Below are 14,917 nucleotides of genomic sequence, written 5' to 3'. Positions count from 1 at the left end.
AATCGACTTTGAAAACGACCTCACCCATGCCCTTGACGAATCAGGCCCTGAAGGCGGAGCACCTTTGACGGCTTCGTGTTCCAGAACCTTTCGAGGCAGGGACAGATCCCCCCCCCTCCCCCCCCTCTCGCTGTCGTTTTGAAGGATTCTGCCTCTAGTTCTGGGACAGACCAGGGGGTCTCGCTCTGCACTCGCTGGCACTGTTTCAAGGACTTCCTTAAATAGCACCAGACGTTCTTTCTCCTGGCACAGTGTGACACCTGAGCATGGTCCCGGGCTTCTGCAATAACCTCATGGCTGCTCCTCTGACAAAGTAATCCTAGACCGGAAGCTGGGATGGCTGCGGACCAGGTTTAATTTTATTCAGTGAAGCGCATGCTCTCTGCGCTCAACATTTCGAGGGTGAGCAAGCTGAAGGATAGCTGCAAACTGCCTGCTGACTAACAGGATTTGCTCTAGGAAGAGAGGAGAACCTTACTGAGAGCCATCGCAGAAATAGTATGTATAAAGGGCGACGCCATCAAACGGAAACATTTTAGGTAAATGCCAAACCCTACACAGAGCTCTGTGCTAAATTTCTTAGTTAGAGCAGCCAAGCTTAGACATAAAGGGGCCATGCCTTGGTACTGCATGCTGAGGTTCCTCCTGCAGCGCCACTGCGCCTGGGTGCAGGCAGAAATCTTTCACGGAAGGACAGAAGGAGGCGCTGTTTCCCAGGGTACATCGCGGCGTCTATGGAGGAGGATGAGAACGGCAGAGACCGATTTCCCCAACGTGCAGGTACATAGGCTTTGACTTGAACGTCCTTTCACGCCTTTCCCACCGCTCCAGCTGCGAGCACGGATACGGGGAGGCTCGGAAGGACTGCGGCCAAGGCAGTGGAGTAAGATTCACCTCCAGCCGGTATCTGTCTGCCGGCGTTCTCACCAGGATGAATTACAATAAATCCATGCTCGATATGATGTGTCGCGCTTCTTGGCATAATATCCTCAGCCCTTCTATCATGCGGGAAAATCTAGAATAGGGTAAAAGTAATTTCAGGAAAGAGATCCATTTTGCCATGAAGATTGTTCATCTGATTTCCAACAATTTGCCTCTGTTTAACGCTTCTTATTTCTCCTTATGTATTTTTATGATGTGTATTACATCTCAGTAGTGTTTAATTTTAGTTGGGTTTCTCTAGTATGGCTATCTTTTTTTCTTTGCTCTTGCATTGTAATTTTGCTTTTTTTGTCATCTTCCAGCCTTAAACTGGATCCACGCCACAGTCTGATCCCCAAAAATATCCGTTTTCATCCCAAAACACGGAAATCCACCAGAGGCTTTTTTCTACTTAAAATAATGAGCCAGATTGGCCCAATACTGTCCTGACTATTGCAATGGCTGCAGCCACCTAATTTTGTAGGCAAGTCTCCTAATGTCTTTGCTCTCTAGCCGGGAAGTCCCATCACTGGAATGTAACTACCTACTGGAACGAATTCCCTGCCACAAAATCAGGGGGCAGTTGTATGCAAATGTATTATAATCTGCACTTGTGACTCTACTTAGTTTTTCCATGTTCCCTCTTAAGGTGCAACTATTCGTAGACGTCTTGTGAGAGGGTGAGAAGAGGAACATGGGGATAAGATTCTGGTAGTGAAATAAGAGGAATGGCGTCTATTTGTGTTAAACTGAATAGTTTTAGAATGTGCGTGCTCATGCATACTGTATATACACGCGTGTCTATATATGTATGCACCCAAAAAACAAATCGGTAACCGATCCAGTGAGCTGTGTAGCAGTGACGACAATGAGAATCGGATAAAAGAAAGCCCTTTATTAAAACGCCCGACTCTGGCCGAGTTTCGCTCTTTTTGCACAGAGCTGCCTCAGGGGCAACTAGAAATGGACATATAAATAATTAATATACATATATATGAAATAAAACAATATTTAACATAAATGAATAAAAAACTGAATATAAAAATATATTAATTTGAATTATGTCATAAAATCATTGTATTATAAATAACATAAAATCAGAAAAATTAATACATATATATGTGTTTGGACTTATGGATACAATAACTTAAAAGACAACATGTATATATGAAAAAATAACTTAAAAGACAACATGTGTATATGAAAAAATAAATAAAATGCAGTGTATCAAGGAGTAAAAAATGTGACAATGTAAAAATGCAAGGAATTGAGAGGTGGTGATCCTGTGTCATATACAATGTATGAAACTATAAACAACATGGAGTCAATAATGGTTTTTGAATAATACAATCATTATATATTTCATGCTTACTTCATTCAAGCAGGACTTGGAAAAGTCAATATCGTATTAATTATCCTAAATATGAAAAAACAAACAAAACAAATGAATATATACAAAAATCAAAAAAATTAAAAGTGAAAAAATGAAAATGACATGAATGTAAATGGCTGTCATGAAAAAAGGAAAAGTAAAAAAATAAAAAATGAAAAAAATCAAAAGTGGATTGTTTGAAAGAAAATGTTGGAATAAAAGATGAATGATTAAAGAACCAAAATGACAATGGATGGATAATTGTTAATGTGACTAGAAAAATCTACCTACAACGCAGATGGTTTCACTCTAAAGCAATTAAACTTTCAATATATATGAACTGTAATAAACAAATGATATAAAATGAATGTAGTGTGCTGAAAAACATACAAACGGCTCATTCAACTACTACTGTATGAGCTGCGATAACTATAGTTAGAAAAGTGCTTAATTTTCAATTGCCAACTTAAGATTAATTAAGTACTTACAGAATACGAGAAATGTATGTGTGGAAAATCTATATTATGCTTAGAGATGGCTTATTTACTGACAGAGGATCTTTGATATAAAGCATTGTAAAATCTGATTGCTCGGATGCTGTCTAAACCACCTTGAATATGATATTTACAGGGAAATACGCTAAGCATAGTAAGTAGTAAAATTATTGCAAAATAATGTATGTTGAAAAATTGTACTATAAGCTGGAATAAAACTATTAAAAAGCCTTTTGATTAAAAATCTAACTGTCATCTTTGTCAGGTTAATTGGAAATAATACATGTTAAAATGAAAAAAATGTTTGATAAACATGAGTGAAAAACCAAAATGACAATGGATGGATAATTGGGAAAATCTACCTACAGCGCGGATGATTTCACTCCAAAGCAGTTAGACTTTCATTTGTTCACGTAGCGATGCTGTGTGATGTCAGTAATGAAATTGAATGCATTGACTGTAACTTTCATTTGTTCACGTAGCGATGCTGTGTGATGTCAGTAATGAAATTGAATGCATTGACTGTAACAAACAAATGGTACGAAATGAATGTAGTATTCAGAACGGCAAAAAACATAAAAACGGCTTATTCAACTACTATTGTATGAGCAGCTCATACAATAGTAGTTGAATAAGCCGTTTTTATGTTTTTTGCCGTTCTGAATACTACATTCATTTCGTACCATTTGTTTGTTACAGTCAATGCATTCAATTTCATTACTGACATCACACAGCATCGCTACGTGAACAAATGAAAGTCTAACTGCTTTGGAGTGAAATCATCCGTGCTGTAGGTAGATTTTCCCAATTATCCATCCATTGTCATTTTGGTTTTTCACTCATGTTTATCAAACATTTTTTTCATTTTAACATGTATTATTTCCAATTAACCTGACAAAGATGACAGTTAGATTTTTAATCAAAAGGCTTTTTAATAGTTTTATTCCAGCTTATAGTACAATTTTTCAACATACATTATTTTGCAATAATTTTACTACTTACTATGCTTAGCGTATTTCCCTGTAAATATCATATTCAAGGTGGTTTAGACAGCATCCGAGCAATCAGATTTTACAATGCTTTATATCAAAGATCCTCTGTCAGTAAATAAGCCATCTCTAAGCATAATATAGATTTTCCACACATACATTTCTCGTATTCTGTAAGTACTTAATTAATCTTAAGTTGGCAATTGAAAATTAAGCACTTTTCTAACTATAGTTATCGCAGCTCATACAGTAGTAGTTGAATGAGCCGTTTGTATGTTTTTCAGCACACTACATTCATTTTATATCATTTGTTTATTACAGTTCATATATATTGAAAGTTTAATTGCTTTAGAGTGAAACCATCTGCGTTGTAGGTAGATTTTTCTAGTCACATTAACAATTATCCATCCATTGTCATTTTGGTTCTTTAATCATTCATCTTTTATTCCAACATTTTCTTTCAAACAATCCACTTTTGATTTTTTTCATTTTTTATCTTTTCCTTTTTTCATGACAGCCATTTACATTCATGTCATTTTCATTTTTTCACTTTTAATTTTTTTGATTTTTGTATATATTCATTTGTTTTGTTTGTTTTTTCATATTTAGGATAATTAATACGATATTGACTTTTCCAAGTCCTGCTTGAATGAAGTAAGCATGAAATATATAATGATTGTATTATTCAAAAACCATTATTGACTCCATGTTGTTTATAGTTTCATACATTGTATATGACACAGGATCACCACCTCTCAATTCCTTGCATTTTTACATTGTCACATTTTTTACTCCTTGATACACTGCATTTTATTTATTTTTTCATATACACATGTTGTCTTTTAAGTTATTTTTTCATATATACATGTTGTCTTTTAAGTTATTGTATCCATAAGTCCAAACACATATATATGTATTAATTTTTCTGATTTTATGTTATTTATAATACAATGATTTTATGACATAATTCAAATTAATATATTTTTATATTCAGTTTTTTATTCATTTATGTTAAATATTGTTTTATTTCATATATATGTATATTAATTATTTATATGTCCATTTCTAGTTGCCCCTGAGGCAGCTCTGTGCAAAAAGAGCGAAACTCGGCCAGAGTCGGGCGTTTTAATAAAGGGCTTTCTTTTATCCGATTCTCATTGTCGTCACTGCTATATATGTATGCATGCATGTTGTAGGCTTGGAATACCGGCTGTCTGCTTTTCCTCGTGTGTAGCGATGGATGATATTCTACAGTGATGGTGGGGCCAAGGCCGTTGGGCATGTTTGTTACTGAGCATGAACTCAAGGTGCTTGAGAAATGTTCTGTAAACCAAAGCAGCTTAAATTCCTTCCTAACAAGTCCTGATTTTTCTGTTCTGCACGTTCTTGCCGCATTTGTGCAGAGCTTTTGACGAGCAGCTCTGCTAGAAGATCCACAGAATGCTCCGGCTGGGACCGCATGGTTCTGCCCATATTTGGATCCACAGCCCTCAGTGCGTCCGTGCAGCTCCCGATGGGAGGTGTAGTGCTGGGGGCAGGCCGCTGCAGTGCCTGCCTTTGGCAGAAGCGCACAAGACCCCCCGCTGACCACTGTGATCACCGGCGCAGGAAACTCACAAAGGAGGGGAGGAGTCCAGAGGGATAAATGAGAGGACTTCAGGGCATGAGTGAATGTATTAAAAAAAAAAAAAAAAAAAAAAAAGTCATCTCTGGGAGAAATGCGGAGCTGCTGCCCCTTCACTTCCAAGACTGGCAGTCTCTCTTGATTTTATATTCTCCCTTATTGCATTAGGGCAACCTTGTCCTGCAATCGGGAACTCCAGAACGTGAAATATCAGACTTTCATGGGTGGCTCTGTGCCTCTGCCTCTAGCAGGCGGTTTCTTGTGCCCATGGCCTCTGATTCTCCCATAATAGGGGCTCAGCCATTAAAACCCCTTAAACCTGTGACGTTTTGTAGAAGAACTTTCAAGATCACAGGGGGGTTCCCCCTCCAGATGTTAAAAGGACTGCTTAACTTCTTTGCATTTTTTTCTTCTGTTTGAGAACGTTGTCTTTCCTCCCTCCCTCCCTCTCTCCCCTTAATCCCTAGAGGCTTGGTACAGACCTGTTTTAGAGCTAAGTGCAAAGGTAGACGCTGACTAATGATGTGCGACCAGGTTCCTTCTCTCTCCGCAGACTGGGAGGGTTCCCCCTTCACAAACCGTGTCAGAGCTAATGTCTGACTCAGAGGCCCAACCAGCTTGTGGGTTTTATCATCCGCTCTTTCCTGGGTGCCTCACTTAAAGGGGAGTGAAATATCGGCAGGCCATTCTGGAAAATTGCACGGAGGATTTATTACGCTTCCACTGCCTGTGACCAGTTTGAATGGCTTCGTGGGGAAAGGGTCATTAGTGGCTCGGGTGGCCTAATGAATGCAAACTCCGTAGGTTTATCCTGCTTCTCAAACTCCAGTAGCTTTTAGTCTTGCAAACTGCGTAGGAGCAGGAAACATTTCTATATACTCTCCTTGAAAAGTGGACATTGGGAAATTGGCATAAACATCCCACTTCCTCTGGTGACACTGGCGACAAGTAAAGTTAACATGTACAAAAAAAAAAAAAAGAGATTTCAATTTTGTAGAGAGAGATTTTTCTGAATTTTCAAAGATGTTTATGTGGGTCCACGACAAACCTGTGATGGTATTTTAGCCTCGGACTCCATAAGGAGGCTAAACGCACTCGGGCTGCGTGTGTGCCAATGGTTTCATGAATGGATGGACCAGCATAAAACGCAGCACTTGTGGGCATCTTCTGCCTAGAAGTGGACCCGAGGAGCGTTCAGGCCTCCGTGGTCCTCCACGTTTTTAGAGCTGGAGCAGCCCACCCAGCACCGCGACAGAGGGGATGCGGGGATATACGAGCTGCACAAAGTTATACAGATGCTAAACATTAAACAAGACAGCTGCAGGGGGCTTACCAAGAGTCTTAATATTTCTGTCACAAGCAGCCTGTCCGGTGGGAGCTGAACCTTTCCGCAGTTAATGTTAGTGGGAATCCTCCCCACGTTCAGACATTCACTCCTGTAGCCGGCTGAGCATTAATCCAGCGAATGGAAACCGCTTTGCTTGCTTTTGTCGCCTTTCAGCGTCTGCTGGTGTGACCTGCTCCCCCGGGCCACTTCAGGAGTCATTACTAATGTTTTTGTCACCCCCCTCTGTTGTCTTAACCGCTGCTAACAGGCTCCTTCGTTTTCTGATTCATACCTCAGGAGAAATTAAAGCTTGATGCTGAGAGGGGAAAGCTAGAAAGGCTGCAGGAGCTTTACTCCGAGCAGAAGACCCAGCTTCATAATTGCCCCGAGTCCATGAGGGAACAGTTACAGCAGCAGCTGAAGAGGGTCAGTAGCAAAGTTTTAAGCATTCATCACTAGTTTATCATTTTACTTTTTTAATACTGCGCTTTGCTGTGCCAGACCAGATTAGGAGGCAAGAAAATTTTATATCAAACGGTAACTTTTTGTATTGGACTTGACTGAATGCGCCGCTTAACGAGCTTTTGCGAGTTAACGCTTCCTTCATCGAGTGAAAACACAGTGGACAGAGGCGAAGCCATGTTCAGGTAGTGTCGTCCTGCTCGTGATGAGGGCAGCGTAACTCCGAAAAGCTAGTCAAGCAGGCTCTGGTCAGTCCAGTAAAAAAGGGATTGCCCCTGCAGTAACTGAATAAGCAACCCTGCCAGCTCAGACCCGTTTCTCCTGTGACTCTGGGGCAGGGGTCCCAGCTGGAACTGCCCCGGTGTCTTTAGAAGAGAACTTAGCATAGAAGAACAAGCAGCTTGCCCACGGATCCATGCAACTGATACCAAACAGAGCAAGGCAAATCAGCAAATCCTAAGAATTATACAGGATGGGCAAAAGGTCTCACACAGTATTGCCTTAGTGCGAAACCCTAGCGCTGCGTGGCCACCCTGACCCGGACTGCAGTTCTGTCAGGCCCGCTCACGGGGGACGGGGGGGCAGGTAAGCCTAGCACGCTCGTGTACAGCACGGAGTGTGTGTGTGTTAGGAAACGGCGGGGGGTGGCCTTTGACTGAGAGTTTTACTGCAGAAGTAGGAGCTGGGGGGAGGGGTGTTTGTGCATGAGTTTGGGATTTTCTCTGGCGATCGATCTTTTTGGTGCATCACGAGGGAAAACTTTGGACTGTCCATAGCAGTTGATTTTTTTTTTTTAATGCACTTTATGGGGGGGTCCAATATTCAGAATATTTGCATTGAGACGAAGCCTGCGGGTACTTTTAACCCACGGACTTCGTCCTGATTTTCAAAGCAGATGGCTCCGCGCACTTGTGCCCCAGGTGGAGAGCGCCTGCAGAGATGGGCAGCGACCTTTTTTCTTTTTCCTGGAAAGCAGTGTGAGCAGGGTTGAAAGGGCACTCTCTGCCCACTCCTCACCTCCCCCAGGCCTGCCCTCTGGGATCCATGTGCTGAGGGGGGAGGGCAAGCTCCAGACGGCATCCCTGGGGTCTTTAACCCGCGATGATTGCTTCATAAATTGCCCTCCAATGCATTGTTTTAAAAGTCTTTGGACTCTTGGATAAGACGAAACCTCGAGGAGTTTCCTTACACAGAAAAAAAGATGTGAGCGGTGTTAACGGGCTGTTTCCCACCTGAGCACAGCGAGACCTGCGCAAAGATTAGATAAACTCGCACGGGCACAAAGGTACCAGCTGGTGTCCATCTAAAAACGCCACCTCAGCACAGAGATGGGGGTGTTTTGGGCGCTGTGCAGAGGGGGATTCAGGGTGTTTCACACTAGGGAAGTGCTGTGTGAGACTTTTGTGGCTCCCATCAGACTTATTACCTCTCTCGATTTCTCCAGGACATCACATATTTGAGATCCACCCATCTTTGTAAAACACACATCGCAAATGGCAGACTAAATTACGTCCAGCTTCCGGTCCTGAGGATCTTCCAGGCTGAGGCCCAGGGAGACGACGGGATTTGTGAGTGGCAGGGGTAGAAGCAGGATTTGAACACGGATCTCTTGGCACCCAGCCTAGTACTCTAACCACTAAGCTAGCCCCGCTCCTTTGTTATAGGTTTCAGGAAGTCTTGTTCATGGCCGTTAACATCTTTGATCTTAATGATAATCACTTGCATGTGTTGCCTTTGCTGACTACTAAAGTATTCCCCATTCGTGTCTTGCTTGCACTCAGGACCACTACCGGATATTTATGCGTTCACTTGCACATTGACAATCTGTTATATATTTACATTTTTTTTTTCTTTTGCTTACGTGCCAGAGCCTGAATTTCACAGGTCTATGAGAAACATGTAGGAAAAAGATAATACCTTAGACATGCAGAAGGTAATTTTGTAACACTGCACATGATTTAGCTGGCAATTATGAACATAAGTTACACCAATTTTCAAAGCAGTTTTACATTCATAAATCTTCTTTGAAAATTATCCTGGTAAAAGTACATGCACACAATTATACCTGCTGTTTGCACGTAGCTTTTTCCAAGAGAATTTCCATACTCAGCGTTAGTAAATTTTCAAAAGGGGAAATTTAGGGGCTCAGCTCTCAAAGTTAGGAGAATCTGCCTCATAGGTATAATTTTAATCTGTTTTTTCTTTGTTTCATTCTGGTTTTTTTGTCGCATTTTGTATTTTATTTCTTTATAAGCATCAAGCGCATAGAAAATGAAACGAATAGACTGTGCTGTTGCAAGCTGTGTGCACAGTTCGTGCACATGTTATCTTGTTAGCTGATTTCTAAAGGGTGATTGCTCAAGTTTTCTTGCTCTCCCTGAGGGTGAAAATTTGGGGTCAAACAGTGTATGTACGTGTGAAAAAGTAAATGCATGCGCACTATTTATTCCCCCAACCTAAACGCATAATAACCCCTTCTTTTTAATTCACTTAAAGCCTGCAAGTGCTTTGATCCATGGTAAGGGGATCAATTTTCAATCAGGGCAATCTACTTGGGTAACTACCCATTTACCTAGGTAAATTGCTCTGGAATTTCTCTTCCTAATGGGTGTAATACAAGCAGAACAAAACAGAAAAAGATGGACACATGTGTGGCTTCTTATGGAAAGGCATTCCATGGTCTTTGCAGTCGGACTCCTCTTGGATTACTGCTGTGGATCTCGTCTTTCTCCAGTTTGGGTTTTCAGACCATGGCCAAGTAAGGTGTATTGGGAGGCCTTAGGCTTCTTGCATGATCTTCTTCAGTAATTCCTGTTTTCTCCAGTTGCGGTGAAGGGTAATGCAGGTCGATGCTGGCAGCCATCGTTTTTCTGAGGCTCTACCTGTGCCATCAGCCGGTGTACCCAGATCTTTGCCACAGTTGTCCATTAAAAAAAACCATTGGGTCACATGCATGCTTACCCTTATGGAAATGTAATAAAACTGATAACATCTGAGTGTGGATCTGTTAAAGGCTAAAAGGACCTAGAGTATCCACTATAGTTATAATTTATTCAGATGTAGTGAGACTAATGTGAGAGAGAGACGTGTAAAAAAAAGTGAATGACACTGCCCAATTCTGGTGATGGACTTATTTACTGAGCATCATTTCCCAAGGTGCAGCAGTAATCAGTCAGTTTGTAAACTTTACTAAAGACCCAGTTCAAACCCCATCCAAATCCATGCTTTTGGACTTTAATCACCACAAACGTCTTTCTCTCTCTCTCTCTCTCTCTCTATGAATTAAAGTTTGCTGATGAGCAAACTTTCTACATTGTTGTAAAGCTAGATTAGCCTGGGTAGCAGTTTCAGGACAGGTAGTGGACTGTCGGCTTTGGCGTGAGTGAAAATGTATTGATGCAGTGCTGCTTTGTGTTCTGTAAAGGATGCCGAGCTCCTGGAGGTGGAGAGCAAAAGTTTTGAAGATCTGGAGTTCCAGCAGCTGGAGCACGAGAGCCGACTGGATGAGGAGAAGGAGACGCTGACCCAGCAACTCCTGCGGGAAGTGGCAGAGTATCAGCGCACCTCCGTCACCAGGAAGGTACGCACACTACCCTATAAGCCAGGGTGTTTACCTCCTAAAAAAAAAAAAAAGCTATTGTTTTTGCATAAATGTTGATTTAACAGTACACTTCTGATTAAAACTCCTGCTTTGATCTAGTGGCTTGGTAATGATCTACAGGAAAGAAATTACTGTGACACCAAACCTATGGCTAATGCATCGTAAATCCCTCTGAAACCTGATGGACATGAGGCCACCTTTTGATGAAAAACAAGTTTAACCAACCGATCAAGAGTTTAATTATTGCCATCGGCCACTGGACTATGGACCTTATTTATGAAGCCTCGTAATAGAACCATAAAGTTTGGTTTTGCACAGAAGTGTAAATAAATAAAAGTTCAACAAGTGCCAATTATTCTCCCCCCCGAGGAACTGAAAATCTTTGACTCTCTGTAGGATCATGCACAGAGTTTGCTGCTGCCTGGCAGAAGTCCTAATGAGTGTCTCAGGAGCAGAAAAATATAACTCGCTATCCAGCTAGAATGTAGCTCTATAAATTGAGGGCATTCCCGGGGCGGGAGGCAGGCGTTCCGGGGAGGAGCAGAGTTAGCCGGTTAACTCTAGACGCACCTTAGGGCAAGTCTAAAGTTAGCTGGATACACATGTCCAGCTAACTTTAACTTAGCCGGGTATATTCAGCAGCGCAGCCACATCACTGAGTATCCCTTTTAAGTCTGTCTGGCTAATTTAACTAGCCATTCAGCGGCTGAATGTTGACCCCCTAAATGTTTGTATGGATGTCTAGTACATCTTATGGACTGAAGGCTCCATCACAGTATCTACCCTGCCTTGAAGTGTGGGGCAGGCAACGTTGAGTTGCTTGATTCATTTTTTTTGGAGTTTACGCGTCAATTTTACCCTTGCGCTATTTTAAACAATTCCTAACAAAGTCCTGTGCCCACAAAGCAGAGTTTAGAAATCTTGGACTAGAGTGCAAGCAGGTTCTGAAAGGTTTTATTTAAATGTTCTCGCTATAGGTCCATATCGTAAGGAGAACTCATAGACCACAGAGGTGCGGGGTTTGCTTTAATAACTGGACAGAAAGTAGAAGCATACTGATCAAGTTCATTGTTCTGGCACCCTAGGGAGTTCAGGTGACAGGGCTGAACAGATCTTGTCACAAGACAATGGTGATAGATATATAGATATATACCTGTATCAGAGAGAGAGATGTGTATGTATATTCGTATCTAAGGACGTATCATCCGTGGGGGTGTTTGCAGATGTGAATGTAAAATGCAGAGTTATGGGTCTGGTTTTACTAGAACGGGAACATCCCCTGTTATGAGCGCATCTCAAGGTACAACGCGGCACTTGTGCTCTGCTTTCAGGAGAAGATTGGTGCCTTGAAAAAGCAGACCAGTCAGATTGTCCAGCAAGCCCAGAGGGAGCAGGATCATTTCTTGAAGGAGAAGAGCAATCTGATGTTAATGCTGCACAGGGTAAGACCCGGGCTTCCTGGTGTTTGTGTATGGAGGGCTCCAACATTCCTGCTCTGTCCTCTTCCAGATCTTTCCAAATGCTACTTTTAAAACAATCTGTCTGGCGATTGTGTCTATCAAAGCTGTCTGGCATATTTAAAATATTTTTTGAACGGTGGCTCACTTTTTGTCTAGTTATTGTGTGCATTGAGGACGATATACACTCATTTAATTCCTAAAGCACATAAAGAAACTTTGGGGAACAAAATATGAAATGAATGTGTGAGCAAAAAAGATTTCAGCAGATTTCTGATTTCTGTTCGCTTTCCAGGATTTTCCATCAATAGCGAATTAGAGTCCAGTGTAGAAATGTGATTGAAGGAGGATTAAGTAATCTGGATCTCCTGCTCACTCAGGTTCAGTCTGCCAGTTCATGACTGGGGTCTGGATCTAGATCAGCGGTCCCCAACTCTGGTTCTCGAGAACCAGCAACAGGTTTGGATTTCAGGATAGTAAACACGGACCAAATGTATGCAAATTATAGCTCATGAATATTCACTGGCAGATTCTGAAACTCAGAGCCATTAGTAGCACAGCTGGACTGGAGATGGGACCTCTGATCTAGAACGTAGTAAGATCTAGTTGTGAGAGCCTAGGAATGGTAATCAGCAGCTCTAAAGGTTAAATTCCCATTCTGCCACTGACTGCGACGTTATCTACCTGTGCTTCAGTTTGTGCATATATAAATGGCTAATAATTACAATGATGTGACTCTCTTGCCCCTTTATCCTCAGAAACTCCTGTGAATTGCCCTTCCTTGCAATAGTTGTTGTGCTAGCCTCTCTCCAGGGGTAGCTGAGCTTATGCACCTCCAGTCTATGCTCAGTTGATCACTAAGGGGGTAATTTTGTAACAATCCACATAAGAAAATCAGCAAATAGACATATGTTACACCGATTTTCAAAGCAAACTTACATGTGAATATTCTCTTTGAAAATTACCCCCCCCCCCTCAAAACTGCCTGTGTACAATTACACCATCTAATTTGTATGCAGGAAATTTTAGATGACATCATACTTTTGAACATCCAGACCACCCTCTCTCTCTGCCCCCGCCCCCCCTTACCCGAGAACAGGACACCCGCACGGAAGGATGACCCTCCTATCAGGCAGACAATTCACTAACAAGCCATTTCCACATGTAAAGCAGAATTTTATCCATGGGAATGCCTTTGGAAATGACTCTCCCAGTGCATTTGGGATCCTGTATGGATGAAAGAAGAAATAGAAATCCCTCTCATTGAAATCTGCAGCGGGTGTGGGTCCTCATTAATTCTGCTCACGGTCCCATCTGCTTGTAGCAAACTCCAGCTTGCTGCTGTAACTCGGCCCAGAATTCTTTTGTGGGGTTTCAAAAACGTTTTTATTTTAGTAAAGTGCTGTTTTATAAAGTGTGTTTTTCTGCTGCTGACAGGAGAAGGAGAATCTCTGTCATTTGGAGAAGAAATATGCCAATCTTACAGGAGGGAAAGGATTTCCTGTCAACCCCAGCAGCCTAAAAGAGGTAACCAAGGTCATGGCTTGCTATCCTGTCCCCTGGATTACAATCGTTTGATTTCCCCTGCAACCATGTTTATATGAAAGGATGACTGGGAGTCTTTATCTCACATTTAATCGGGTACTGTGCTCGCACTTACCAGAGAGAGTTTATTCCTTACTGACGCAGCAGTGGACTAGACGTGGGACGTTTTGTTTTTTTTACTTTTCGATGGTCACGCTTCCCGTTCTTTAATAAATCGCTTGCATTTATTCTGGAGATGAGATTCTCAGTTGAACAGAATTCCTCTTCCACCGCAGCAATCCGGGGGAGCAAATGAATTCCTGTTACAGGAAACCGAGGGGGTTAATCCAGGGGCACTCAGAACCGCTTACTGAGCAGGAACCTGGGGCAGCCCTAAACCTGAACTCAGATCTTATTTCTCCACCGCTAATTATGTCAGACTCCGGAAGAACGAGCTTTTTAAGGGCTTTAGTTTCCTTGCAAAGTAAAGACTAGCCGTGAATACATGTATTAAGGTGTGGAGAAGATTTTTCTCGGGCACTGGGGTACCCTTATTTTTAGCATTATACTGTTAGGTTTTCTGCACGTGGCCACTCGTTGTCTTGAGTTCAGAAACCTGTGCTGTCTGGATTTTGTTTATTTTGCATTCTTGCACATCGTTCTTCGGCACTCTTCTGAGTAGCCTGGGAGACTCTTGCTGCAAGTTTAATTGCATGAAATGCCAGTGCCCGGTTCAGAGAAAGATGGTAGCATGGCTGCGTGTGTACACTCCTGCAGGGTGTGCACTGAAAGTTCGATCACCCAGCTCAAATATTTGAAATTCTATCTAAAGCAACAAACCTAGTTTAAGAATTGCAATAAAATCTTTTGTGGGTGGGTGTGTGCGACTTGGTAGTATGACATGTTTTCAGCGTACTTGGCCAGGTCACTCCATTGCTGTCATTAACCAGTTGGTGCGTGATCTCTGCATTGGGTTTTATTGCTTAGTTATGATAAAAAAAAGTGTTCCCAAAATACTGTGCTTGATATCACACTTGCACTGGTTATCAATCAGGCTCAAAAGCATGTATTCACCTCTTTATCAGACAGACCATTAGTAACAACCTTTTCACCATGTCTAAAGGTATTGGGTCGGCTGGATACCAT

General features: G+C 41.9%; 1 protein-coding gene across 11 annotated transcripts in view; it reads left to right on the top strand.

Annotated features, from left to right (window-relative positions):
• The window catches only part of PHLDB2 (pleckstrin homology like domain family B member 2), a 99,834-nt gene that overhangs the window by 58,246 nt on the left and 26,671 nt on the right, over positions 1-14,917 (top strand). For 9 of the 11 annotated variants that reach the window (XM_029579115.1, XM_029579118.1, XM_029579122.1 and 6 more), the window contains 4 exons: positions 7,025-7,153; positions 10,614-10,769; positions 12,122-12,232; positions 13,685-13,774. In XM_029579115.1, the coding sequence (XP_029434975.1) occupies positions 7,025-7,153; positions 10,614-10,769; positions 12,122-12,232; positions 13,685-13,774 (486 nt within the window). The remainder of the gene's footprint in view (positions 1-7,024; positions 7,154-10,613; positions 10,770-12,121; positions 12,233-13,684; positions 13,775-14,917) is intronic. The other 2 variants (XM_029579117.1, XM_029579125.1) reach the window with 1 other exon arrangement.

Source organism: Rhinatrema bivittatum, chromosome 15, assembly GCF_901001135.1.
Source record: "Rhinatrema bivittatum chromosome 15, aRhiBiv1.1, whole genome shotgun sequence".
NCBI classification, from domain to species: Eukaryota; Metazoa; Chordata; class Amphibia; order Gymnophiona; family Rhinatrematidae; genus Rhinatrema; species Rhinatrema bivittatum.
Note: the sequence above shows the minus strand (reverse complement) of the source record. Positions and strands in the feature narration are given on the sequence as shown.